The following is a 27,810-nucleotide window of genomic DNA, read 5'->3' as shown; positions in this document are numbered from 1 at the left end:
CACTGGCTCCTAACTGCTCACCTGCCTGCCTGCCTGATTGCCCCTAACTGCCCGCGTCACCCCCACCTGCCCCCCTTGCCGACCTAGTCGCACCCAATTGCCCCACCCCCACCCCCTGCTGGCTTGGTCGCCCCTTACTGCCCCCTCTGCAGGTCTGGTCGCCCCACGCAGGCTGCTACTCATTCATTTGGTGGCCCCATGCAGCCTGTTTGGTGTCCATTTGGTTGCCATGGTTGCTTAGGCCTTTATATGTATATATAGATCGATTTCAGAGAAGAGGGGAGAGGGAGAGAGAGATAGAAACATCAATGGTGAGAGAGAATCATGGACCGGCTGCCTCCTGCATGCCCCCTACCGGGGATCCATGGGGCAACCCCCGCATGTGCCCTTGACCCAGATCCAACCAGGTACCCGTCAGTCTGCAGGCGGCAGGTCTATCCACTGAGCCATCTATCCACTCAGCCAAACCGGCCAGGGCCTGGGCATCACTTGATAAAGTGTGCGATGGTCTGACTAGTAAGCTGTTCACCTAAAACTTCCACAAAATAATATCAGACGTCAACTGGAAAAAAAAAAATGTCCAAGTGGAGACGTCAAGCGGGCAATGGGATGAGCGTGGGAACAAGACCAGCGCGTCCCTGGAGCAGAAAGGCCCGCGAGGCTGGACCACGGGGGAGGGGTGGGGGGCACGGAGAGGTGGCGGGAGGAGGAGGCCACGGCGAGGGGGCGTCTGTCAAACGGCCTGGGGCAGGGAGGCGGGGCGGTGACTGTCCACCGAGGACTTCTCCGGGGCCCACGCCGCCCGGCACCCGCGGGACACGGAACTCCAACCCGTCTCTCCGCGCTCTCCCGGCTCTGACAACCAAAGCTTCTCCTCCCCATTTCTGAGACGGGGAAACGGAGGCTGTGTATCCGGTTCGCGCGGACGGAGCCGAGCCAGGGCGCCCGGGTCACGTCCCGACCCAGCCAGGACCCGGGACCTGGTTCCGCTCGGTGGGGGACGGGGTGAGAGGCGACCCGTTGTCAAGGAGACACACCCAGCACGCCGGGATGGGCGCGGGGGTTCGGTCCAGGCCCCTCCTCCTTCTTCCTCGGCCCGTTCCTCTCACCCAAGGGCCCCATTTCCCAAGTGCCCGGCTGCGTCCCGCCTCCTCCGGTCTCCACGACGACGCCACCACGGTTCCTCCTCCTCCTCCTCCCCCCTCCCTCGGCACTCCTCGGGTGCCCCCCCGTCCGCACGTCTGCGCACGCTCGGCTTCGGCGCGCGACCCAATAGGAAGCCCTGTCTGCATTCTGGGAAATGTAGTCCGAAGCCTGGCGCGCTAGGCGAGGCCATGTGTGTGATGGCCAATGGGCCGCCGGGTGGCCCTCGGTGCATCTTGGGAAGTGTATTTCTGGCGCTGGCGGAGCCGTTCGGGGGACGGACGTGCACGGGTCACCAAGGAGAGAGCCAATGGGAAGCCTCTCCTGCCGCGCGGCTTCCTGGGAAATGTAGTGCCGGCGAGGTCCGTGGGGCTGGGGGCGGTTCGTCAGGCGGAACGGACCACTAGGTCCCCGGGAGTGGTAGGGGGGGAGGGGAGGACGGAAGAGTTTGGCGCAAAGCCTGCCGGGGCATGGAGTCCCGGTGAGCTTTGTGCGCATGTGCGAGGAGGTGAGGGGGCTTGGGGGGGCCTCGCCTGGGAGAGTAAGGTGAGTGAGGGGAATATGAGGGGGGGATTGGGGGGAGGTGGTTGGAGCTTTAGAGTCGGGGGGTGCTGGGGGCCGGTGAAGGGAGGGAGGGAGCGTTGTGGGGAGGGGATAAAACGGGGGTCGCGGTGGGGGTGGGGCGTGGGGGATGGGAGAGCGAGCGGCAGGGGGAGGGTTGGTAAGTGGGGGGGAGGGGGGGTCGCAGAAAAGAGTTGGAAACGGAGAGAGTGGAGTTGGGGAGGGCCTTGGAAGTGGGGCGAGGGGAGGGGGACGGGGAGGGGGCCCCGGCTGGGGGTGGGCGTGGGGGTGGGGCGGGGCCCTAGGGACGAGTCTGGGACCCCTGGGAAAGGTTTGGGGAAGGGGCTTTAGGGGGAGATCACGGTCCCCCCCCCCCCCCGAGACGGGGTGCAGGTGGGTCCTTTCGTGCGCCCTTTCCACGCACTTGGAGAAGTTGTGAGGTTCCCGAGAATTTCTGGGGTTCTTCCTTGGTGAGGAGTGTGTCCCGCCCCACCTCCCTCCCTCCCTCCGCTTGTTGCTCTTATCACCCGAGGCAGCCCCCCTCCCCCGTCCCCTCCCCCCCTCCCCTCCCCCCTCCGACAGCCTCCAACCGCTGTCTTTTATGTCTTTACTTTTAAATATGTATATATTGGCATTGCTTTCAGGGAAGAAGGGAGAGGGGGAGAGAGAAGTAGGAACCTCCATGATGAGAGAGAATCGTTGATCGGCTGCCTCCTGCACGCCCCGCACTGGGGGATGGAGCCCTGGCCGGGAATGGAACCCTGACCTCCTGGTTCATAGGTCAGTGCTCACCCACTGAGCCAGGCAGGCCCGGCTCCTTCTTACTTTAATGCCTATTGCAGTTTGTAGCTAGATTTCAAATGCATGTATGTGTTTGTGCGGCCCCGGCCCGGTGGCCTTGATTACACCGAGGTTGGGGGTTCCATCCCTGGTCAGGGCACATGCAAGAATCCACCAATGGCCCTGACCGGTGTGGCTCAGTGGATAGAGCGTCGGCCTGTGGACTGAAGGGTCCCAGGTTCGATTCCAGTCAAGGGCACATGCCCAGGGTTGCAGGCTCGATCCCCAGTGGGGGGTGTGCAGGAGGCAGCTGATCCATGATTCTCTCTCATCATGGATGGTTCTATCTCCCTCTTCCTCTCTGAAATCAATAAAAATATATATTTTTTAGAAAAGAATCAACCAATGAATGCAGCCATAAGTGGCACAACAAATCGATGTTTCTCTCTCTCTCTCCCTTTCTCCTTCTCTTTCAAATTAGTAAATACAAATTAAAAAGCAATTCAAGCTGTAAGGAACGAAGGTGCTGAGGGCAGCCCCTGGGCGAAGCAAGCCCTTGGCCAGTCAGTCACTTAAGATACTTTGTGAGTTGGGGGGGGGGGAGGGGGATGCCGCTATTAACAAAACAAGCACATGCATCTAATTTAAAATTTATTTTTTTATAAAATTAAAAAAATTTAATTATATATTTTAAATATTTTATTGATTTTTTACAGAGAGGAAGGGAGAGGGAGAGAGAGTTAGAAACATTGATGAGAGAGAAACATCAACCAGCTGCCTCCTGCACACCCCCTACTGGGGATGTGCCCGCAACCAAGGTACATGCCCTTGACCGGAATCAAACCTGGGACCCTTGAGTCCGCAGGCCGACGACGCTCTATCCACTGAGCCAAACCGGTTAGAGCATAATTATATTTTTAACCAGAGAGGGAGGGAGAGGGAGAGAGAGAGCAACATCCATGATGGGAGAGAATCCTTGATCGGCTGCCTCCTGCACGCCCCCCACTGGGGATCGAGCCGAAACCTGGGCATGTGCCCTTGACCGGAATTGAACCCGGGACCTTTCCGTCTGCAGGCTGATGCTCTATCCACTGAGCCAAACTGGCTGGGGCTAACATTTTTATTGATTGATTTTTTTAGAGAGAGGAAGGGAAAGAGAGAAACATTGGCTTGCTGTTCCTTTGATGTTTGCATTCATTGGTTGATTTTTGTTGTTGTTGTTCCTCACCTGACGATGTTTTTCATTGATTCTTAGGCAAGTGGGAGAGACAGAGACACATCGATGTGAGAGAAACACATCCATCGGCTGCTTCCTGCACGAGCCTGGCCAGGGAAGAGCCTGCAACCAAGGTATGTGCCCTTGACCGGAATCGAACCCGGGACCCTTTGGTCCGTAGGCTGACGCTCTGTCCACTGAGCCAAACTGGCCAGGGCCGTTGGTTGATTCTGGTATGTGCTCTGACCGGGGATCGAACCCACAACCGTGGAGTATCGGACAAAAGCTTGAATTTTTACTGCAGCTGCTCTTGGGTCTGTGTGGTTTTCGACCCAGGAATGGAGGCCGGTGTACCTTGTTCAAGGACAACTGGCTGCTGGTCGGGGCGGGGGCGGAGGGGGGGGGCAGAGATTTGCTGGGAGTCCTTGTGCTCTGAGTAAACGTTTGTCCCCAGGGACATGTGGCAATGTCTTAGAGTGTTTGTTTGTCAGAACTGGGGAGGTACTACTGCCACCTAGTGGAGAGAAGGTCAACCTTTTTTTTTTTTTTTCTTTTAAGTTTTTATTGAACTTATTTATTTTTAGGGTCAGGGTTAGGGCTAGGGTTAGGGCTAGAGGTAGGGTTTATTGAATTTATTGGGATGACATTAAGAACAGCATGTTGTTGTTGTATTTTTTTATTTATTTTTTAAAATATATTTTATTGATATTTTACAGAGAGGAAGGGAGAGGGATAGAGAGCTAGAAACATCGATGAGAGAGAAACATAGATCAGCTGCCTCCTGCACACCTCCTACTGGGGATGTGCCCGCAACCAAGGTACATGCCCTTGACCGGAATCGAACCCGGGACCTTTCAGTCCGCAGGCCGACGCTCCATCCACTGAGCCAAACCGGTATCGGCTTATTTTTATTTATTTATTTATTTATTAAAATATGTCTTATTGAGTTTTTACAGAGAGGAAGGGAGAGGGATAGAGAGTTAGACACATCGATGAGAGAGAAACATCGATCAGCTGCCTCCTGCACACCCCCCACTGGGGATGTGCCCGCAACCAAGGTACATGCCCTTGACCGGAATCGAACCCGGGACCCTTCAGTCCGCAGGCCGACGCTCTATCCACTGAGCCAAACCGGTTAGGGCTGTTGTTGTTTTTTTAATATATTTCTTTATTGATTTCCTATGGGAAGGGAGAGGGAGAGATAGAAACATCAAGGATGAGAGAGAGTCATCAATTGGCTGCCTCCTGCACGCCCCCTACTAGGGATCGAGCCCGCAACCTGGGCATGTGTCCTTGACCGGAATCGAACCTGGGACCCTTCAGTCCACAGGCTGACGCTCTATCCACTGAGACAGACTGGCTAGGGCCGATAGTATGTTTTGTTTTAATCCTCACCCGAGGATATTTTTCCATTGCTTTTTTTTTTTTTAGAGAGAGAGTGGGAGAGGGAAAGACAGCGAGAAACATCGATGTGAGAGAAACACATCCATTGGTTGCTTCCCTGCATGCACCCTGACCAGAGCCCAGGCCGGGGAGGAGCCTGCCACCGAGGGTACATGCCCTTGACCGGAATTGAACCGGGGACCCTTCAGTCCGCAGGCCGGCTCTCTGTCCACTGAGCCATCCCGGCCAGGGCGAAGGTCAGCGTTTCCTAGGGCAAAGGGCAGCTGCCACAGCGCGGAATCACCCAGCCCCAGGTCCCCACGCGTGGCGGTTAGCGACCTGGAGGAGACAGGCGTTCACTGGGCTGACGCAGGGCCACCCACTCCCAGGGCCGCCCGTGGGGAGGGAGCCATCACTAGTCTTCTGTTACAGGTGGAGGAGTGAAGGCCAGGGAGGGCCAGTCGCGTGTCCAAGGTCACACAGCGGGCCGCTGGAGTCAGGCGGCCCCCTCCGGCGCCTGTCTCTGAACCGTTTCATGAATCCAGCCTGCGTTACTTTTTAAAATTCATCTTTATTGATGGAGAGAGAAACATCGGATTCGTTGTTCCATTCATTTGGGTATTCATTGATTGCTTCTTTTTTTTTAAAAAGATATTTTTTATTGATTTCAGAGAGAAAGGGAGAGGGAGAGAGAGATAGAAACATCAATGATGACAGAGTTATCATGGATCGGCTGCCTCCTGCACGCTCCCCACTGGGGGGATCAAGCCCGCAACCCTGGCATGTGCCCTTGACCGGAATCGAACCCGGGGCCCTTCAGTCCGCAGGCCGACGCTCTATCCACTGAGCAACACCGGCTAGGGCCATTGATGGCTTATTTATAATTTTAATATATATTTTATTGATTTTTTACAGAGAGGAAGGGAGAGGGATAGAGAGTTAGAAACATCGATGAGAGAGAAACATCGATCAGCTGCCTCCTGCACACCTCCCACTGGGGATGTGCCCGCAACCAAGGTACATGCCCTTGACCGGAATCGAACCTGGGGCCCTTCAGTCCGAAGGCCGACGCTCTATCCACTGAGCCACACCGGCCAGGGCCATTGATGGCTTCTTGTATGTGCCCTGACTGGGGATCAAACCGGTAGCCTTTTGTTTCATGGGACGATGCGCAACTCATTCAGCCACCTTGCCCAGGACGGCACTTTGTTTTATGGGGGGGCGTGGGGTGTGGAGGGGAACTGAGGCAGAGAGAGGCAGCATCGCTTGCTCCAAGTCACTCTGCTCCTAAGTGGGGACGCTGGGGTGTGCACCTGCACCCCTGCTCTCGTCCCCTCGCGGCGGGAGGTGGGGGAGGGTCCTGGAAGAGCTGGGCTGTTCTCTCACCATTGCTGGATGCCCCTCCCCGCAGGTGCTGTTGTCCGCCCCCCCTCCCCAGGGCTCGCAGGCCCCCATGGAGATCCCGTCCCCCCAGCCCGTGAAGCAGGAGGGCCAGGCCACCGAGGGCCTGGTCCTGGACTCGCCGTGGCACCGTTTCCGCCACTTCCACCTGGGCGACGCGCCGGGCCCCCGGGAGGCGCTGGGCCTGCTGCGCGCCCTGTGCCGGGACTGGCTGCAGCCCGAGGTGCGCACCAAGGAGCAGATGCTGGAGCTGCTGGTGCTGGAGCAGTTCCTGAGCGCCTTCCCCGCCGACATCCAGGCCTGGGTGTGCAGCCGGCGGCCCCAGAGCGGCGAGGAGGCGCTGGCCCTGCTGGAGGAGCTCTGGGTGAGCGCCGCGGGCGGCTGGTGGGGGGGGGGGGGGGGGGGCGGGGACCCCGCTTGCGCCCTCATCCCCTGGGTGACCACCTCCCTGTGCGTGGACAGGCCGGCCCCCACAGCCTTACCCCCGGCTCTGCAGGCAGCCTGTGGGCGTGACATTCCGTATGTAAGTGAGCAAACGCTCCGGTTCCTGCAGCCCCGGTTCCCGCAGCCCGGGGACCAAAGGGGTGATGGGGGGTGCGGGCGCTGCGGGTGGGAGCCTCGGGCCGTGGTACCGTTTGTTTATTATTATATTTTTGTTTTTTAAAAAATATATTTTATTGATTTTTCACAGAGAGGACGGGAGAGGGAGAGAGAGTTAGAAACATTGATGAGGAGAGAGAGACATCGATCAGCTGCCTCCTGCACACCTCCTACTGGGGATGTGCCCGCAACCAAGGTACGTGCCCTTGACCGGAATTGAACCTGGGACCCTTGAGTCCGCAGGCCGACGCTCTATCCACTGAGCCACACCGGTCAGGGCTCCCATTGAGAGTGGAAGAGAGAGGGAAAGACAGAGAAATATCAATGTGAGAGAAACACATCGATGGGTTGCCTCCTGCACGCGCCCTGGCCAGGGCCTGGGCAGGGAGGAGCCTGCAGCCAAGGTACATGCCCTTGACCGGAATCGAACCTGGGACCCTTTGGTCCACAGGCCGACCACTGAGCCACACCGGACAGGGCCCAGTGGTACAGTTTAGAGGGCGCAGTCCGCTGGGACACTCACTGGGGATCCGAGGATCCCCCTCACTCTGCTAGGCCCTCCAGCAGAAGGACTCAGAAGTCGGAAAGCCGCCGTGCTCATGGTCATGGCTGACCCCGTGGAAGGATTGGGCCAGGGAGGAGGTGCGGGGCAGGGCCCGGGGAGCCCCACGCACACAGCTTCCGGTGTCCCTCTCCCGCGGACACCACCGCGTGGTGCCCATCAGGGAGGCTCCCCGAGCTTGGGGTCCAGGGCTCTTGTTGGGGCTTGGGCACGTGGACACGGCTGACCGCCTGCGCCTGACCTCAGTCCCCACTCCTGGAGGCTGAGCTGACAGAGCTTGGCCGAAAGCCCCCCGTGAACCCCACCGTTAGCACAGCCTATCTGGCCCCAGGCCATCCTGTGGGGTCGGGACTGGGCACTGTTGTTCTCTCTCTGTCACCGATGAAGACACGAGGCTCAGAGAGGTCAAGCGACTTGCCCCAAGTCACACAGCCAGTTAGGGGGCGGGGGTGGAATAGCACCCACGAGCCGGGGCTCTACCACGTAGATTCCTGCTTGTGATCCCTGAGCACCTGTGGCCACTGCCCTTCGTCGTTGTGGGCGGTGCTCAGCCTCCACCCAGGGGCCCTCCGACTTTGTAAACGGGGGGCCAGGTCCCTGTCCCTCAGACCGCGGGAGGGCTGGACTGTAGTTTAAAAAAAAAAAAAAACTATGAACAAATTCCTATGCGCCCTGCGGGCCCGGGACGCGTCGGCTGCTAAGCAGGACAGGCAGCGGCCCCGGCGGGCCGGATCCATGTCCTCGGCGGGCCGCGTGTGGCCCGTGGGCCAGAGTTTGAGGACGCCTGCTACGCAGTCCAGCAGAGAGCCCCGGGATGCCTGTGGGGTCCGCCCAGAAGTGAAGGTGCTGAGGCTGGAGTGAGCCCAAGAATTGCTGGGGTGCCCACCGTCCTCCGCTCTCAGATGTGCTAACCGGGGACCTGGGGAGGTCTCCACACACCTGTCTGAGTGGGGACTTGGGGTGAGACCATGTGCCGCCAGCCCCCTCAGAACTGGCAGGGTGGGCGGTAACTCACTGTGGGTCCCACAAGCAGGTCTGTGGCGGGAAGCACCCAGGGACCTGGTCGGCCTCATGCAAAGCCCTTGTCAGGCACCCGCACGCTCCTGTGCCGGATCCTCCCCCTCGGGGCGAGGGCAGATGGTTGGACCTTCGTCCGTCCGTCCATCCATCCGTCCGCTCACTCGGCGTCTAGTATAAGAGGTGCCAGGAGCCTGACCCGCTTCAGTGGCGGCGGGAATGTAAAATGGGGCAGCTGCAGTGGGAAGCAGTCTGGCAGTGCCCCCAAAAGGTTAGATATGGGACTGCAGCGGGTCCTGGACTGACGTCATTCCGTTCGACGTGGATGAGATGCTACAGGACTGAACTCTTGTGTATATCCGTCAGTCTCGGGTAAAATCGGTTTTCTTCCACGTTTTGCTTCAAGTCACAGAACCTAAGGGGGGGTTCACTGTGCCGTGCGAGCCAGCACTCCTGGGGGTACACCCAGGAGAAACGAAAACATGCATCTGCTCCAAACCTGCGCACATCGGGGGTGCGTGGTGGCAGACCAGCATCAGTCGGAGTAGCCGGAAAGTGGAGACAGCCCACGTGCACGCCGATTGGGGAATGGATGAACCACACGGGGAATGGTGACACGGTGGAATATTACTTGGCCGTGAAAAAGCACGGACTGACGTGCTATGATATGCACGAACAGTAAAACATTATGAGAAAAAGGGACACCAGTCGGAACGGTCCTGCACGATCACATTTAGATAAAACACCCTGAACCAGCAAATCCGTGAAGACAGGAAGTGGATGGGTTCGATATTTATTTTGGGGGGTGGTGAAGACACTCTAAAACGGATTGCAGTGACCGTTGGAATCGTGGTTTTAAGCGGGTGAGTTCTGTGGCATGTGAATCGTCTCTTGATGAAGCTCATTTATTAAAGATCGGCATTGGGGGTACCAGACAGGCCAGTGCCTGCCCCCCTCTCCCCCAGGCCTCCATCCAGGCGACTGCATCGGGGAGAAAGGACATCAACTCCACACAGACTCTTCCAAAACCTGAAGAGAGGGGAGGGACCGTTTCCCACTCATTCTGTGGGGCCAGCATTACCCCAACACCAAAACCAAAGACGGTACAAGAAAAGTCCATAGGCCAGTATCCTCACGGCGAAAGAATTATATTGAAACCGGACCCCAAAAGCGTGTGATACAAAGTTCCAGGACATGAAATCCGCTCTGTAGGGGTGGAAATCGCATCGGTGACTGCAGATTGGAGATGGGGAGATGATGCTGTGCACAGGGACTTTGGGGGGCCCTGGATGTGCTCCCCACCTCGGCTGCGTTGGTGGTTTCTTGAGCTGACACATACACTGAGTGGCCAGACTATTATGATCTCTGAACGCATAATTATCTGGCCACTCTGTGTGTGTGTGTATGAGGCCCGGTGCATGAATTCATGCATGGGTGGGGTCCGGCCAGCCTGGCCAGGGGGAGGGGACACATGGGTGGTTGGCCGGCCTGCCTGCTGGTCGAACTCCTGGTTGAGGGGGCAGTTTGCATATTAGCCTTTTATTCTATAGGATATACGCTGAGTGGCCAGATTATTATGCGTCCAGAGGTCATCATCGTCTGGCCACTCCGTGTATGTTGAAACCCACTGGATTCTGTGCCGCGGATGTACGCATTTATTTTACGTCTGTTAGGCCACACTAAACCTGTTAGGAAGCACGCTCTGAGGAATTCCAAGTTGGCGGCAGAGTAAGTGGGAGCTACATGGACACGCTCCCAGGACCAAACTGGAATTATAGCCAAAATAACAGAAAAAACACCCTGAATAATAATAGAATCGCCTGAAGACGCGCTGGGACAGAACCCTGACGACCAAGGACGGAAGGCGGAGACGGCATAGAGACAGGCGCACAAGGGCTGACCGGGCCCCCGCAGACGGCAGCTGACGTGCTGGGGGGATAGCTCCGCTGTGGGGGGTCCCCACTGAGAACTCGGGGGTCGAAACCCCAGGCTGGGCTCCCCAACTCAGAGCACCAGAACGGGGAATGGTGCCCATGTCACGTCGGGCTGTGAAAAGCAGTGGAGGTGCTGTCTGTGGGGGAGAGGTGGCTGGGAATGCAGCCACCCTCTTAAAGGGCCAACAAACATAGTTTGGTGTGCAGCCACTCACCTTGGTCTCTGGCAGAGAAAGGGCGGAGTGGACTGGAGCTGTGTGAGCAGAAAGTGGGGTTGGGGGCTCGGGTTAGAGGGGTGGGCAAACTTTTTGACTCGAGGGCCACAATGGGTTCTTAAACTGGACCGGAGGGCCAGAACAAAAGCATGGATGGAGTGTTTGTGTGAACTAATATAAATTCAAAGGAAAGGAGCGGAGGGGAGAGCAAGAGAACCGGATAGAACAGCCGGATCCGGCCCGCGGGCCGTAGTTTGCCCATGGCTGGACTATGGGAGGCAGACAAGCCTTTGCAAAGGGCAGGAAGAAGCTAAGGCAGCCTGGCCGGTGGGGCTCAGTGGTTGAGCCAGGAGGTCACGGTTCCATTCCCGGTTGCAGACTCTGCCCCCGGTGGAGGGCGTGTGGGAGGCAGCCCGGTCAGTGGTTCTCTCCCATCACTGATGTTGCTGTCTCTCCCGCTCCCATCCATTAAAAAAAAAAGCAGCAGTAGCTAGCGCACTGTTCAGAGCAGGTGCATCGGTCAGCTGTCGCCGCGTAACAGGTCGCCCCAAACGTAGTGATTTAAAAATAAACGTAGCATCTCACTCAACCTGAGGGTTGGGATCTTGCGATGGGTCTGGCGCCACGTCTCAGGAGGTTGCAGCTAAGATGTCGGCTGAGGCTGTTCTCCCCTGAAGGCTGGGACTGGGGGATGCGAGGGGGCGCCCTCATGGGCCTCACGTGGGGTGGCCGAGCGAGCATCCCCCATCACGGCAGCCGGCTTGCCTCAGAGCTGGTGATGGGACTCGTGAGTGGTGGAAGGTGAAGTGGGGGGAGAGGGGGCGAAAAATCAAGGCAATCACTCGGGGGTCTCAACTCAGGATGTGGTGTCTCGTTTCAGGGACCAGCGATGCGGGCCCCTCGGGACGGGACGGAAGGCTCCGGGGTCGGCCTCCAGAAGGAAGACGGTGGGATGATGGCTCTAGGTAAGCAGCCGACCCTTCCTGTACCACAGCTTTCTCCCCAGCCCAGCGTGGGGTCCCCCGTCTGCCCCTCCCTCCCTCATTCTCCGTGGGTGTCCCTGGCCTCCTTGCTGTAGGCCCCAGACCCTGCGCTGGGCCCCGGGGCTGGAGAGGAAGCGATGGCCCCGCCCAGGAGGGCAAAGTGGGGGGCGGGGGGGCGTGGAGGCTGGACAAGAGCGCCCGCCAGCGACACGCCCAGTGGTTGTTCTGGCCCAAGAGCTGAAATCCCACCACAGCCCCAGGGATGCGCTCTGGTGCCCATGTTCTGTAGCTGCAGACACGGGTAACGCACCGAGATCGGGTGCTGGCAAAGCGGGCGTGGCACCGGGCAGTCTGACCCGGGCCTTTGCGCCCACACCCTCAGCTGGTTGCACGGAGTCCCCGCGTCATGTCTCATCGGCTCCGCCTGAGTCACGTTCTTCCCGACCTGGGCGCCGTGGCCAGCGGGGCAGCACCCTGTCACGAGAGCCCAGGCCTGGCACACGAGCCCGCCCTGGGGCTGGGGCTGGGGCCGGCCCCGTCCCGGCCACACGCGTGACGGTGAGGAAGGGAGGTCAGGCGAACCTGTGGGAGGAGGGGCGGTGGAGGCAGAGACCTGGGGCAGCCAGCACAGCAGAACGCTAGCCCGGTGCCGGGAGAGGCCTGTGTCCTCACAGCAGCTTGAGGGTCATCTCAAGGTTGAATGTGGAGGCAGCAGGATGGAGGCCAGAGCAGGGAGGACCCGGGGAGGGTGGGGAGGGTCACAGGACAGGGACCACCCATCCATCATCCACCCATCCACCCACCTACCCATCCATCATCCCTCCATCCACCTACCTACCCATCCATCTACCCTCCATCTACCTACCTACCCACCCATCCATCATCCACCCATCCACCCACCTACCCATCCATCATCCCTCCATCCACCCACCTACCCATCCATCTACCTACCTACCCATCCATCCATCATCCACCCATCCACCTACCTACCCATCCATCTACCCTCCATCTACCTACCTACCTACCCATCCATCCATCATCCACCCATCCACCCACCTACCCATCCACCCACCTACCCATCCATCATCCCTCCATCCACCCACCTATCCATCCACCCATCTATCTACTTACCATCAGTTCATCCATCCACCCACCTACCCATCCATCATCCATCCACCCATCTGTCTACTCTACATCTACCTGCCATCAGTCCATCCATCTACCCACCTACCCATCCATCATCCATCTGTCCACCCACCTACCCATCCATCATCCCTCCATCCACCCACCTACCTACCATCAGTCCAGCCATCCACCCATCTGTCTACCCTCCATCTACCATCAGTCCATCCATCTACCCACCTACCCATCCATCCTCCCTCCATCCACCCACCTATTCATCCACCCATCTATCCATCCACCCATCTATCTACCTACCATCAGTCCATCCATCCACCCATCTACCCATCCATTATCCATCCACCCATCTGTCTACCCTCCATCTACCTACCATCAGTCCATCCATCTACCCACCTACCCATCCATCCATCATCCACCCATCCACCCACCTACCCATCCATCTACCCTCCATCTACCTACCTACCCATCCATCCATCATCCACCCATCCACCCACCTACCCATCCATCATCCACCCATCCACCCATCCACCCACCTACCCATCCATCATCCCCCCATCCACCCACCTACCCATCCATCATCCATCCACCCACCTACCCATCCATCTACCCTCCATGTACCTACCTACCCATCCATCCATCATCCACCCATCCATCCACCTACCCATCCATCTACCCTCCATCTACCCACCTACCCATCCATCCATCATCCACCCATCCATCCACCTACCCATCCATCTACCCTCCATCTACCCACCTACCCATCCATCATCCACCCATCCACCCACCTACCCATCCATCATTCCTCCATCTACCTACCTACCCATCCATCATCCACCCATCCATCCACCTACCCATCCATCTACCCTCCATCTACCCACCTACCCATCCATCCATCATCCACCCATCCATCCACCTACCCATCCATCATCCCTCCATCTACCTACCTACCCATCCATCATCCACCCATCCACCCACCTACCCATCCATCATCCCTCCATCTACCTACCCATCCATCCATCATCCACCCACCTACCCATCCATCATCCCTCCATCTACCTACCCATCCATCATCCACCCATCCACCCACCTACCCATCCATCATCCCTCCATCCACCCACCTACCCATTCACCCATCATTCCTACATCCACCCACCTATCCATCCACCCATCTATCTACTTACCATCAGTCCATCCATCCACCCATCTACCCATCCATCATCCATCCACCCATCTGTCTACCCTCCATCTACCTACCATCAGTCCATCCATCTACCCACCTACTCATCCATCCATCATTCCTCCATTCACCCACCTATTTATCCACCCATCTGCCTACCATTCCATCATCCCTCCATCCACCCACCTATTCATCCACCGGTCTACCCTCCATCTATCTACCCTCAGTCCATGCATCCACCCACCTACCTCTCCATCATCTGTCCATCCACCCACCTATCCAGCCACCCATCTGTCTACCCTCCATCTGCCTGTCATCAATCCATCCATCCACCCACCTACCCACCAATCATCCGTCCATTCACCGATCCATTCATCTAACATCCATCCATCCATTCCCTTGCATGTATTCATTTATCTACCCATTTTCTCCTCCATTCTTGCATTTCCCGCTGACCTGCCGTCCATCCCTCGGTTCGCCCTTCCACGTCTCTTCTGTGACCTGTACCCCTCCCCTCCCCCCTCACACACCCGCATACCCGTTTGCACGTCTGTGTAGCGGGCACCCACTGTGGGAGCCGCAGGGATGAATGAATGAGAACCCCCTCCCCCAGCGCTGCCCTTCCTGCCCACGGCACTTACCCTGCCCGCCGTGCCCGCCGTCTGACTGCGCCTTTGCCCGGCAGGAGACGCGGTCCCAGGGGCTGAGGAGCCGGCCGCCGGAGACGCCCAGGCCACGCGCCCCTACAAGCAGGAGCCGGGCAGCCCCCCGCTGGCCCCGCCGGCCCTGCCCGCGCCCGACCTGCCCGCCCTCCTGGCCGCCGCCGCGGGCACCGTGTCCTGCCCCGAGTGCGGCAAGACGTCCCTGAAGCCGGCGCACCTGCTGCGCCACCGGCAGAGCCACTCGGCCGAGAAGCCGCACGCCTGCCCCGAGTGCGGCAAGGCCTTCCGGCGCAAGGAGCACCTGCGGCGCCACCGCGGCACGCACCCCGGAGGCCCCGCGTGTCCCGGGCCCGCGCTGCGCCCGCTGCCGGCCCGCGAGAGGCCGCACGCCTGCTGCGAGTGCGGCAAGACCTTCTACTGGCGCGAGCACCTGGTGCGCCACCGCAAGACGCACTCGGGCGCGCGCCCCTTCGCCTGCTGGCAGTGCGGCAAGGGCTTCGGGCGCCGCGAGCACCTGCTGCGCCACCAGCGCATCCACGGCCGGGCGGCGGCGGCGGCGGCGGCGGCAGCGGCAGCGGCGGCAGCAGCAGCGGGCGCAACCGGGGCGCCGGGCCCCGAGGGCGGGGGGCCCTTCCCGCCGTGGCCGCTGGGGTAGCCGCCTGCCCTGCTGCCGCCAGCAGCCGCCCCTCCCCCGCCTCGCTCCTCCCTGGACTAAACCGCCCTGTACCCCCATGTTCTCGGGTCCTTCCCGGCTGTTTCTGCCCCAAACCCCGCTTTCCCTGGAGGCTGGGGCGGGAGGGTGCGAGGGGCGGAGCTGCCCACTCGGGGCTGGGGGAGCTTCCGTTCCGAGCGGACTTTGTTTTTTTCCTGAGTTCAAAGTAGCGTGTTTTTCTTCTGAATTTTGTCCCCGTTTGCAAAGGGCAGTGAGAAGTCGAGGCAATCAGATCTCCCCTCTACCCACCCTTCCTGACCCCCAGCCCGCCCCACCCCGTGAAAGGGGCCTCCTCAGTGTCCCCTGCCCTCCCTCGCGCACCCACCCTATGAGGCGGGGGGTGGGGGGCAGCGAGGCGGGCCAGGGGCTCGGGAGAGGAGCGCAGGTGGGCCCCTTGGGCAGAGGGGCGGCTGAAGGCGGGGGCCTGGGTCTTGACCCCCGCCCCCTCGCCGGGACAGTTTGGGGGCAGGGGAGGGGCCTGGCAGCGGGCTCCTTGGTCTGCGACCCAGGAAGGCAGGAGGTGGACGGAGATGCCCATGGAAACAATTCACCAGCATCTGCCCACAAATAAAGTCACTGACGAGGTGCAAGCCCGGTCCCGGCTTCTGTGGAGGTGCCACCCTCGGTGTAGAGAGGGGGGTGGCGGGGGAGGGGAGGGACCCTCTGGAACCCACCCCGCTCCCGGGGCAGCCGGTCCTGCCCTTGAGTCTAGAGAGGGGGCCCGGTGAGGTGATGGGAGGTGGGTGCTCCCCCATTCCCACCCAGCGGGAGGTACGCACACGTGCCTCCTCCCACCTGTGAGCAGGTCACCCCAGCCCCTCTCACAGGGGCAGGGAAAGGGCCGGCTCAGCTCCCAGCCTGCCGGGTTGTGGGTCTGGAGACCCGGCTGCGACCAGGAGCCAGGCTGGTGCTCCCAGAGTTCTGTGCGGGCCTGGTGGGTGGCCAGCGGCCCGGGATTGGGCCCCGGGGGTGGTCCTTCTGTCCCACCTCCTTGGGGTCTGGCCAGCGGCTCTGGAGTTGCGCGCCGCTCCGCCTCTGCACCCCTGTCCCGTATCCGGTCCTCGGCCTGGGTGCAGGGGCATGGCCAGGCCCCGGACCGCCTGCCGCGCGAGTGACGGGAGCAGCCTGGGCCGACCCCCTCGCTTGGTCCCTGAACCCATTCCAGTCCCACTTCCAAACACCCCCAAGCCGTGTCCTCCGCGATCCCTCACCCTCTGGGTCCAGCCGCGCTGGCCCACCCGCTTCCGACGGCTCCGCACTGGCGGCTTCCGATGGCTCTCACGGGTGACCACGCGGCGGGGCGGGGGGGGGGGGGAGAGGAGAGGCGGCAGCGAGCTCCCACTGAGCGGGAACCCACCTGGTCTGCGACCCAGTCTCTACCGCCTGCAGACAGGGCTGGCATGGCCGGGGTCGGCCAGGGCCCCAGGAGTGCGCGCCGCAGGGCAGCACCGGCACCGGTGCGCCAGCCCGGCCTCCTGTAGCCGCGGTCACCGGGTCACCGCACGCAGGGACGGCCGCCTCGCGGGGAGCTGGGACATTGTTATGCAAGACCCATGGGGCACCTGGTGGCCCGGTCAGGCGCCCGGGGTGGAACCGCCAGCCCACAGGAAGCCCCTGTCCGGCCGCTCTTAAGGCTGATGGTCCGGGGAGAGAGGAGGAAGACGGACGGACAGCAGATGCGGAGACAGGCGGCGCACAGCCATGGATCTGGTTTTAAATCAAGGAGGGGCCCCAGCCGGTGGTTCAGTGGGCAGCGCGTCGGCCTGCGGACCGGCGGGTCCTGGGTTGGATTGTGGTCAAGGGCGCGTACCTCGGTTGTGGGCACATCCCCGGCCCGCGCCCTGGTCAGGGCTCATGCAGGAGGCAACCAATCGGTGCGTCTCTCTCACGCTAATGTTTCTGTCTTTCCCTCTCTCTCCCTCTCTCTCTGACAATCGGGGAAATAATCTGGGGTGAGGACTAACAAAGCAAACCAAAAAAAAAAAAAGTGTGAACCCAGCTGGCGTGGCTCCGTGGTTGAGCGTCAAACTGAAACCAGGAGGTCACGGTTCAAGTCCCTGTCAGGGCACCTGCCTGCGGCCTGGGCGCCATCCCGCGGGGGATGTGCAGGAGGCAGCCGGTCATGGATTCTCTCTCATCCTTGATGCTTCACTCTCTCCTCTCTGAAGTCAATAAAAATGTGTTTTATAAAAGGAGGAGGGTGAAGAGCATGTGGGGGTGGGCAGGGGAGGCGAGTGGTCGGGAAGGGCTGTGAGGAGGGCCCAGGTGGGGGTCTGGGTGCCTCCAGATGGCGATGCCAGGAGCGGGGCCAGCCAGGCCCGAGGCCGCAGGAAGGAGCCAGCGGAGCGGACCTGAGTCCCGGGCCTCTGAGTGTGGCTTCACTGCTGTCCTGCCGGGAGGGCCGGACGGTTCGGTTCGGCGGGAGTTAGGTCACCGGATTTCCACTGTAAAAGCGGGATCTTAGCTGAGGATGACGAGGGGGATGAGATACAGGTGAGCGAGAGTCCGGTCCGGGGAGAGAAGCAGGACCAGCCGTGGGCAAACTACGGCCCGCGGGCCGGATCCGGCTGTTCTATCCGGTTCTCTTGCTCTCCCCTCCGCTCCTTTACTTTGAGTTTATATCAGTTCACACAAACACTCCATCCATGCTTTTGTTCCGGCCCTCCGGTCCAGTTTAAGAACCCATGGTGGCCCTCGAGTCAAAAAGTTTGCCCACCCTGAACCAGCCCTTCCTCCCTGACGCCTGACCTTGGGGCCGACCTTGGTCCCCGCTCTGTCTGACTGCCACTGGGAAGCCCAATGGTTAAGCACAGGCCCCGGGTCCAGAGGCCTGGGTGTCCATCTGGCTGTCTGGTAGCTGTGCTTGGAAAAGTGACCGGACTTCTCTGAGCCTCCGTGTCTGTCACTGGTTCAACGAGCGCCATTCCCTGCCCTGCAGGGCGTGGGGGGGAGCCGGAGGCCGGGACACGCAGTGAGCAGGTCACTGGGGACGCTGTGCGGCTGACGATCCCTGTTAACAGGGTTATGGTCCCTGACGGAGACCCCTTTCCAGGCGGGCCCCTCCCCACCCACTCGATAAGCAGGGTCAGCCGCCCTTCCCTGCCCTCACAGCAATCCTGTGAGGATATTATTTAAAGACAATTTTTAAAAATCCTCACCCGGGCCGAAACCGGTTTGGCTCAGTGGATAGAGCGTCGGCCTGTGGACTGAAAGGTCCTGGGTTCGATTCCGGTCAAGGGCATGTACCTTGGTTGCGGGCACATCCCCAGTGGGAGGTGTGCAGGAGGCAGCTGATCGATGTTTCTCTCTCATCGATGTTTCTAGCTCTCTATCCCTCTCCCTTCCTCTCTGTGAAATATCAATAAAATATATTAAAAAAAAAACATAAATAAAAAAAAAAATAAAAATCCTCACCCGAGGACATGGGTGGCTTCCGATGGCTCTCACGGGTGACCACGCGGCGTGGGGGGGAGAGGAGAGGCGGCAGCAAGTGGGTGAACCTCTTCTATTGGTTTCAGAGGAGAGAGAGAGAGATATCAATCGCTTGCCTTCCATGGTACCAGCCCCAACCGAGGGTCACCCCACCACCCAGGCCTGTGCCCTGACCGGAACCAACTCGAAACCCTTCAGTGCACGGATGACACTCATCTGCCCCACACCGGCTGGGCTGAAATTGCGTTTTATTTTTTATTTTTAAATATATTTTTATTGATTTTCTACATAGAGGAAGGGAGAGGGAGAGTCAGAAAAATCGATGAGAGAGAAACATCAATCAGCTGCCTCCTGCACCCCCCACCCCCCCACTGGGGTTGTGCCCGCAACCAAGGTACATGCCCTTGACCGGAATCGAACCTGGGACCCCTCAGTCCGCAGGCCGACGCTCTATCCACTGCGCCAAACCAGCCAGGGCTGAAACTGCGTTTTAAAAGGTTACTCCTAGCCCTGGGTAAAGCCGTGGCCTGCAGACCGAAGGGTCCTGGGTTCGATTCCAGTCAAGGGCATGGACCTTGGCCGCAGGCTCCAATCCCAGCTCTGGTTGGGGTGCGTGCGGGAGGCACCCAAGTCCATGTGTCCCTCAGACCGATCTTCCTCCGTCTCTCCCCCTCCCACTCTATAAAAAATTTACAAAATGTGTTAAAAAAGGGAGACATACTTAAAAAAATTATCCCTGACTATTTTTAAGAACTATTGTAAGTTGTTCCCGTTTTGAAGAGGAGGGCGCCGGCACGCAGACGCCATGGGGGCAGCGGCAGGGCTGGGCTCTCCCAGGCGAGTGGCCCCCAAGTCATTCTCTTTCGCTGCCCCTTGCCGCCTCCGATGCATCAGAGCGGGAGTGCCAGGCAGACGGACACACAGCAGCGCAGGGACTGAGCTGAGGGGACTCGGGCGGGAAGGGCTGCCTTCAGGGCAGGGAGCCCCAGGAGAGCCAGCACGGACCCCCTCCCCCCGAACCCCAGGAAAAGCCTCGCATCCGCTTCTTAGTCTCAGGCAATGGAGGGCTCCTAGGGCAGAGAAGCCACGGGAGATTCAGGGGGTCCCCCCAGAATGCACACACACTGAGCAATGACACAGGCAGTGTTGAAGACAGTACATTGCATTCTCAGCCCGGCCGGCCTGGCTCCGTGGTTCAGCGTCGACCTATGAACCAGGAGGTCACGGTTCGATTCCCAGTCAGGGCACAGGCCCAGGTTACAGGCGCCATCCCCAGTGTGGGGTGTGCAGGAGGCAGCCGATCCATGATTCTCTCTCATCATTGATGTCTCCATCTCTCTCTTCCCTCTGCCTTACTCTCTGAAATCAATTAAAAAAAAATATATATATATATATATATATACACACACACACATATATATATCTCCTATCTAATAAAAGAGTAATATGCAGATTGACCATCACTCCAACACAAAAGATGGCTGCCCCCATGTGGTCAAAGATCCTGTCCCCATGTGGACACAAGATGGTCAGCAGGGGAGGGCAGTTAGGTGTGACTAGGCCGGCAGAGGAGGGCAGTTAGGTGTGACCAGGCCTGCAGGGGAGGGCAGTTAGGGGCAAACAGGCTGGCAGGGGAGCAGTTAGGCATCAATCAGGCTGGCAGAGAAGTGGTTACGGGGTGATCAGACTGGCAGGCAGAAGCGGTTAGGGGCAATCAGGAAGGCAGGCAGGTGAGCAGTTGGGAGCCAGCAGTCCTGGATTGTGAGAGGGATGTCCGACTGCTCGTTTCGGATAGGGCCTAAACGGGCTGTTGGACATCCCTCGAGGGGTCCCAGATTGAAGAGGGTGCAGGCTGGGCTGAAGGACACCCCCACCCCGTGCACGAATTTCCTGCACCGGGCCTCTAGTTTAGAATATAAAAAATGTTTATCTGACATCCACATTGCACTGGGCATTCTGTAGGGAATCTTGCCAGTCTCCTGAGACCTCCCTAATTTACAGTGAAATTAAGGACAACAAGAGGGATAAGAGTAGAATTGTGAAATATTTATTGAAACAACCAGCAAGACTGACACAATATGGGGCCCATAGGGAACATGAGTAGTTATTGGAGGACCCCAATTCTAATCCATAGCATCCCCTCTGTCTAAGTGCTCAGAGACCATTTTGGCACCAGAGGTGACCCGTTCCTTTCCTTCTGGGTCACAAGGGACCCGGTCCCTCGGGGCGCCTCCTTGGCATGTCCTTTGGTGGCGCTTAAACGTCCCCAGTTGGCGGAAGGCCCGGTTGCACTGGGGACACCGGTAGGGCCTCAGTCCCAAGTGGGTGCGCATGTGGACGTTGAGGTTCCCTCGGTGGCTGAACCTCTTGGGGCAGGCGTCGCACTGGTACGGCCTCTCCTGGGTGTGGACCCGCTGGTGGCCACGCAGCGTGGACTCGTGGGTGAACCTCTTCTTGCAGACGGTACAGCGGTACGGCTTCTCGCCAGTATGGATGCGATGGTGGACGTGCAGGTCCGAGGCCTGAATGAATCTCTTGGGACAGTAACGGCATTGGAAGGGTCTCTCTCCTGTGTGTGACCTCCGGTGAAGGTCTAACTGAGACTTATAACTGAACCTTTTGCTGCAGTCCTGACACTCGTACGGGATCTGTCTCCTGGATTCTTTGCCAACAAGGTGACCAGTTGGCTCCACGGTGTTGGATGCACCGACTGAATTGGACTCGTGCTGTCCGGTGACTTGTCCTCTGTCCAGCGACACGGCTGCTTCTTGAGGCTCCTCGTGGGGGGTGGGAGTGTTGCCCCGTTTTCTCTTGGGGGCACCTCTTGGATTCCAAGAACCTCTTCTCTTCGGATGCTGAGTCAAAGCCTGTGTCTCTGGAACGTGGGTGGGAGGTACGTCAGCAGCATCCACATGATCAAGGCCAATTCCTTCTTCCGGGTTCAGCTCCCGCTCTGTCCTCACCGAATCTCCTGAAAGAAAGGATTCAGCACACAACGGTAATAAAAGCAGTTTCAGCCCAGCTCAGGGATTGAGCATCCACCCAGGAACCAAGAGGCCGCCAGCTCCACTCCCTGTCAGGGCACATGCCCGGGTTGCGGGGCTCGATCCCCGGTGGGTGCCCTGCAGGAGGCAGCCAATCGATGACTTCCCCTCTCATCGATGTTTCTATCTCTATCTCCTCTGCACTCTCTCTAACAATCAATTGAAGTATATATATTTTTTAAAAAATACACTTGTTAAAAAGTATAACACTATAACTCTACCAAAGGCCTCTGAACCAAAGCCGATGTTGGGTGAGAACATTCCCATTGACCAACAAACCCGAGGGACTAGACCTTGGAACACCAGGGAGTCCGTCCGTGACGGGGAAGGCTTGGCATTGAGAGCCAACTGGCCCAATAGAAGACCACACTGGATGCCCAGCCGGGTTCCCAGCAGAGGGAGCATCAATAATGGCTCTAAAGCCCAGCTCCATACTCACCAGGACTGCTGGGAAGCGAAGGCTCTGGAGATGTGAGAACTGCTGCCTCTTCCCCATCTTCCATCACATCCTTCTCTAACTTCTCCAACTTCTCCATGGGCCTCACACCCTGTGGGTCACTTGTCTTGGGAATCGTCTCCGGCGTGAGGACGTTCTGCCCCTGCCAGTGAGTAACCAAGGTTGGTTAGACCTGTCTGAAGCCAGGGGTGGGAAAGACTTCCTTGGGGCCAACCCCATCACCCCCAACTCCCAAGTCTGTCGTTATGTACACCCATCACACCTTTACATCAAGTCCATACATTATACTCCTTACTCTTTTTGTTGTTGTTGTTCATCCTCACCCCAGGATATGTTTTTCTATTGATTTTTAGAGAGCAAGGAAGAGAGGAGGAGAGAAAATGAGAGAGAGAAAGGGGGGGGGGGGAGAAAGAGAGAGAGAGAGAGAGAGAGAGAGAGAGACATCAATGTGAGAGACACATGCGTGGTTGACTCCTGCAATCGCCCCAAACTGGGCAGGGAATGGAACCTGCAACCCAGGTGTGTGCCCTTGACTGGGAATCAAACCCACAGCCCTACAGTCCTGGGTCCGATGCTGGAACCACTAAAAACACTGCCAGGGCCACAGTGTTTAGTCTTCATTCTCCAGGCGTACCTCCCCTGGGCATCTCACTGCTCGCTGCCTCCAATTGTGGAAGCAAAGCGATTCTGGACCCGGCTTTCCCCACTGCTCACGCCTGATAATGCCTAGAGGAACATTAGATTTCTACTGGCCAAAGGTCAAAGGTCGGTGGATCTTTATGGCCCACATTGGTTCAGAAAGGCCCGTGGACTTAATGCTTCCCCTGGATGCATTCAGGGGTCCCTTTCCAGCCTGTGTCAATGCCCCAAATGCTGTAGCAGCTACGGGCACCCCGTCCCCTTGTACCGGCTCCCACCCGTCCCCACAGATCAGGGCATCACACACTCACCAGTCCCCACACCATGTCACTGGGTCCTGGCTGGTTCCCCGGTTCTCTGTTGACCTCCGGGCTGTTCTCTGGATGTGCCCCCGGGTTACTTACGGGGGATGGGGACTTCAGGGACCAGTCCATCCCGAGGTCTGTGTCCCCGGCTTCCTCGTCGGAATTCTCCTGAAGATAGTCCTGCCCTTGGAAGGTGACCACCGTCTGTGGGAGGAAATGAAACAGGATAAGACCCGGGAGGTACCCTCCTCCTTGTGTGTGTCCTCCTCACACTCACACTTTAGAGGAACACACAGGGATGTTTCCCTCTCTCGCCCTTCCCCATGCTCTCTCTATAAAAAGGAATTCTTTTAATCAGTCAATAAAATGGCAACCGCCCACATGGTGGCAACCAAACATGTCTCCCAACACTTCCAAAGGCTCTCTGGGGAGAAGGCGCCAGGCCTGCACGTGGTCTGTGCCTCAGTTTCCCCACCCGTGAGGCAGAACTGACAAGTCTACCTCCTGGTTTATTCTGAGGTCTTTGGGAAAGTGAAGCTCAGGATGCGAGATCCAATGTCTGAAGAAGATGTCCATCTAAGGAATGCTCATGTGGCCTGGGCGCCGTGGCTCAGTGGCTGGGCATCTACCTATGAACCAGGAGATCCCGGTTCGATTCCCGGCCAGGGCACACCACCGGGTTGTGAGCTTGATCCTCAATGGGGTGGGCGGGGCATGCAGGAGGCAGCCAATCAATGATTCTCTCTCACCATTGATGTTTCTCTCTTTCTCTCCCTCCCTCTCTGAAATCAACACAAATATATTTTAAAAAGAAAATTAAAGAATGCTACTGTGTACATTTACTGGCCTCCCTTGCCCCCGCCCATCATGAGGGTCCCACTCACCCATTTCCTGGGTTTCTCCTTATTTATCAGCAAGACCTCCAGCTCATCGCAGCTCTGCACCCTCCTCTCCTTGACCAGGACCTGCAGCTCCAGGGGCATGCAGGTCATAAACTTCTCCAGCACCAGCTGGTCCATCATCTGCTTCACGGTGCGCACATCTGGCCTCAGCCAGCGATGGAGGAGCTCAGACATGGTGTGCAGGCTCCGGAGGGGGTCCGAGTGCTCCGAGGGGTGGAAGGCCCTGAAGAGCACATGCCCCCTCTCGGAGTCCCAGTACTGACCCTCAGTGAGGCGTCCAGGGGGCGGTCTGCACAGTGGCAGCTCCCAGCCCAGGCTGCCATGCGGGTCCCCATGACCATCTGAAAACATCTGGTCTGTAGCCATCGTCACTGGAAACGTCTCCAAGGGGACTGGAGCGAACCGATCCTGACGTCAGGTCCTGAGGGAGAGCGAAAGAAGGGAGACACACGGTAACAGGTCCACAGTGCTGGGGGAAGAGAGGAGAGAATGCCATGAGTTACCCTGATGACACACCCAATACTAAACACCCCTCACTGACCCCATATTTAATGCCATGGAGGTTAACCCATAGTATTCCTCTTTTTAAATAAATATTTCATTTTATTGATTTTAGAGAGAGAGGAATGAAGAGGTGAGAGAGAGAAACATCAATCAGTTGACACCTGCAGGCCTCCTAGTGGGGGTCCAGCCTGAAAACTGGACATGTGCCTGACCAGGAAACAATTCAGTGACCTGTGGGTCATGGGTCGACACTCATCACCTGAGCCACACCAGCGGGGCTCCAAAATCTACTTCAATTATCACACCAGCGTTTATAGCTTCTGCTCCAGACAAGAGTCAAGGGCCTGGCCAGCGGCTGTTGTTAGTGCATCGTCCTAGCCAAGCATATGAAGAGAGAGTGAAAAAGAGAGAGATCTGTGTGTCCAGGTATGTACACGCCCTGACCGGGTTTTCTAACCACCTGGGCTACTCAGCGAGGGCCTGACTCATTTTTAAAGGGTGCAGTTCGGGGCCACTAGGTGCCTTGGAAACGCTCTTTAACCGTCACCACTGTCTGGGGCCAGAACTGAGTTTTGGTCACCACGAAGGGAAACCCTATCCCCACCAAGTTCCCTGCCACCCACCTCCCACCCGCTGCCCTCAGTTTCCGGATATGTTTGAATGAATGGATGGACGGGTCTCATCCAGATAATCCCATCCCAGAAAATGCTCTTTGCTCTTTGAAATATTAAGGTAGCAAGATTTGTAATGAGAAATGTTCACCCTAGTTGGTTTGGCTCAGTGGATAGAGCGTTGGCCCTTGGACTGAAGGATCCATGTCAAGGGCACGTACCTCAGTTGCAGGCTCAATTCCTGGGCTCCGATAGGGTGCATGCAGCAGGCAACCAATCGATGTGTCTCTCCCACATCCATGTTTCTCTCTCTCTTTGTCTGGCTCTCCCTTCCACTCTCTCTAAAATTCAAGGGAAAAATACTCTGGGTGAGGATTAACCAACAAGGAGGAATTGTCACCGGCCCTAAGGGACCTTACAAAGACAAGAGCCACTTCCCAGGATTGTCAGAGCCCAGGTTCCTCTCAAGTGCAGCAGCTATGAGCACAGGGCCGCCTGGGATCCTTCCACCACAGGTAGGGGGCCCACCTGAAGGTCAGGGCAAGGTCGCTGGAGAGTCAGGAGGATGAGACCCTAGGCCAGGTGTGTGTGTGTGTGTGTGTGTGTGTGTGTGTGTGTGTGTGTGTGTTTGTGTGTGTAGGAGGTTCCCTAGAGTTCCCTGTGTGTGTAAGGTGACAGTACATGTTTGAAAGCATGAAGCTAGGAAACCCTGGGGATTCAGAGGTTTCCTGTCACTGGAATCCTGGGAGGAGGCAGGGATTTGCCTGGTCATTTCTAGAATGTTTGAGTTCCTTTCACGTTAAGAAAGCCATGGAAAAACAAACAAAAATCACCACCAACAACAAAGACAGCCATGGCGTCAGAGAAACAAAACCGGCCCCACGCTATGGAAGCGTCCCACGGGCCCATGAATAAGAGGATGGGATCAAGCAGAGGTGGTGCCTGGACACAGGGGAACATTACTCGGCCATAAAAAGGGATGAGACCCTACCATTTGCCAAAGTTGGGATGAGCTAGAAGGTCGTAGGCTGCGTGAAACTCGCCAGTCAGAGAAGGACAAGTTACCACAAGATTTCCCTTCCACCTGGAATCTTAAGAACAAAATAAATGACAAACTCACTCCAGACGCGAAGAACAGACTGATGGTTGTCACACCCGGGGCTGGGGGGAGGGGAGGCACTGCAAGGCACCCTAAGGTGCACAGGACAGCAGCCCCAATCACCCCCCAAAATAAAAATGAATCCGGTCAAAAAAACTAACAGTTACCTAGAATGCACTGCCCTGGTTTTGAATAGAAACCACGCCCCGTGGGTGAAGGGGGTTTAGGGGATCCCTGGTTTTCACACGATCTAAGAAAGGATGCACAGCACACACACCCGGGTCATTCTGAGACCAACCTCCATCCTTCCATCCGTCCATCCGTCCATCCGTCCATCCATCCATCCAGACAGCCATCCATCCATCCATCCTCCATCCAACCATGCACCCATGCACCCATCCAACCATCCATCCATCCATCCACCCATCCTTCTCTCCGAACATCGGTCCATCCATCGGTCCTCACTCACTTCCAAACGCCCGGCCTCGCCTGGTCTTGGACGCCCTCGCCCCACTCACCTCCTCCGCAGCGCCCGCACCCACACTCCTGCAGCCTGCACTGGCGAGCTCTGTGCCAGGAGCTGAAACCCGCCTGTTTATATACACGCTCCGGGCATCACTTCCTGTTCCCGCCCCGCCCTGTGATTGGTTAGAGACCAGGCACTGATCCGTTTTTCATAATCGGCTTAGATAGGGTTTCCCGGAGAGAAACGCCCCGCGGTCCCATGGGGGTGTGGGCCTCTGAGCTCCTCAGCACGTGTCTGCAGCGTTTGAAGGACCCACACACGTAGGCCCGGCCCTGGTGGGTGTGGCTCAGTGGTTCCAGCGTGGGCCTGGGTGCCGAGGGGTCGCGGAGGGTCCCAGGTTCGGTTCCTCTCTATCTTTTTCTCTCCCTGGAATGAATTAAAAAAATAAAAATAAAAAGTAAAGCCCAGCCAGGGTGGCTCAGGGGTTGAGCATCGACCTATGAACCTGGAGGTCACAGTTGGATTCCTGGTCAAGGGCACACGCCTGGGTTTCAGGTTCAATCCTCAGTGGGGGGTGTGCCTAAGGCAGCCGATCAATGGTTCTCCCTCATCATTGACGCTTCTATCTCTCTCTCCCTCTCCCTTCCTCTCTGAAATCAATAGAAATCTATTAAAAAAATAGTTAAGATGGTAAATTTCATGTGACTTGTATTTCATCTCAATAAACAATGTTTTTAAACTTTATTTTTATTGTTGATGCTGTTACAGGTGTCCTCACCTCCCCCGCACCCCCCGGCCCGCCCCTGCCCTTTGCCCATCTCCACCCAGTTCCCACTCTTACTGCCCTCAGGCCCTCACCACTCGG

General features: G+C 57.9%; 2 protein-coding genes across 3 annotated transcripts; one reads left to right on the top strand and one right to left on the bottom strand.

Moving 5' to 3' along the window:
- The first annotated feature begins 1,411 nt into the window (after window positions 1–1,411).
- Window positions 1,412–16,045, top strand: ZNF444 (zinc finger protein 444). 2 transcript variants are annotated; one of them, XM_080645378.1, is made up of 5 exons: window positions 1,412–1,505; window positions 3,740–3,834; window positions 6,495–6,848; window positions 11,693–11,777; window positions 14,798–16,045. In XM_080645378.1, exons 3-5 carry the CDS (start codon window positions 6,537–6,539, stop codon window positions 15,427–15,429), a joined length of 1,029 nt encoding a protein of 342 aa, XP_080501504.1. In that variant the 5' UTR covers window positions 1,412–1,505; window positions 3,740–3,834; window positions 6,495–6,536; the 3' UTR covers window positions 15,430–16,045. The 2 variants fall into 2 exon arrangements, with proteins under 2 accessions (XP_080501504.1, XP_080501503.1); XM_080645377.1 differs by lacking the exon at window positions 1,412–1,505 and adding an exon at window positions 1,567–1,689.
- A 4,996-nt stretch (window positions 16,046–21,041) lies between these two features.
- On the bottom strand, window positions 21,042–24,631 carry LOC308235283 (zinc finger and SCAN domain-containing protein 5C-like; the record flags this gene model as incomplete). Its single annotated transcript, XM_080644044.1, has 4 exons — window positions 21,042–21,889; window positions 22,402–22,561; window positions 23,370–23,567; window positions 24,248–24,631. The coding sequence occupies 4 exons, from the start codon at window positions 24,629–24,631 to the stop codon at window positions 21,042–21,044; spliced, it is 1,590 nt and encodes a 529-aa protein (XP_080500170.1).
- Between the last annotated feature and the right edge of the window lie 3,179 nt (window positions 24,632–27,810).

Source organism: Plecotus auritus (genome assembly GCF_963455305.1).
Source record: "Plecotus auritus genome assembly, chromosome: 10".
Taxonomy (NCBI): Eukaryota; Metazoa; Chordata; class Mammalia; order Chiroptera; family Vespertilionidae; genus Plecotus; species Plecotus auritus.
The sequence above is the reverse complement of the archived record's forward strand: the minus strand, read 5'-3'. Positions and strand labels throughout refer to the sequence as shown.

Bases quoted from the DNA above. Each gene is read 5' to 3' on its own strand.
- ZNF444 (XM_080645378.1), top strand. From the start codon at position 6,537: ATGGAGATCCCGTCCCCCCAGCCCGTGAAGCAGGAGGGCCAGGCCACC. The intron at 6,849-11,692 runs GTGAGCGCCGCG...GTCTCGTTTCAG, and splicing joins CCCTGCTGGAGGAGCTCTGG to GGACCAGCGATGCGGGCCCC. The intron at 11,778-14,797 runs GTAAGCAGCCGA...TTTGCCCGGCAG, and splicing joins CGGTGGGATGATGGCTCTAG to GAGACGCGGTCCCAGGGGCT.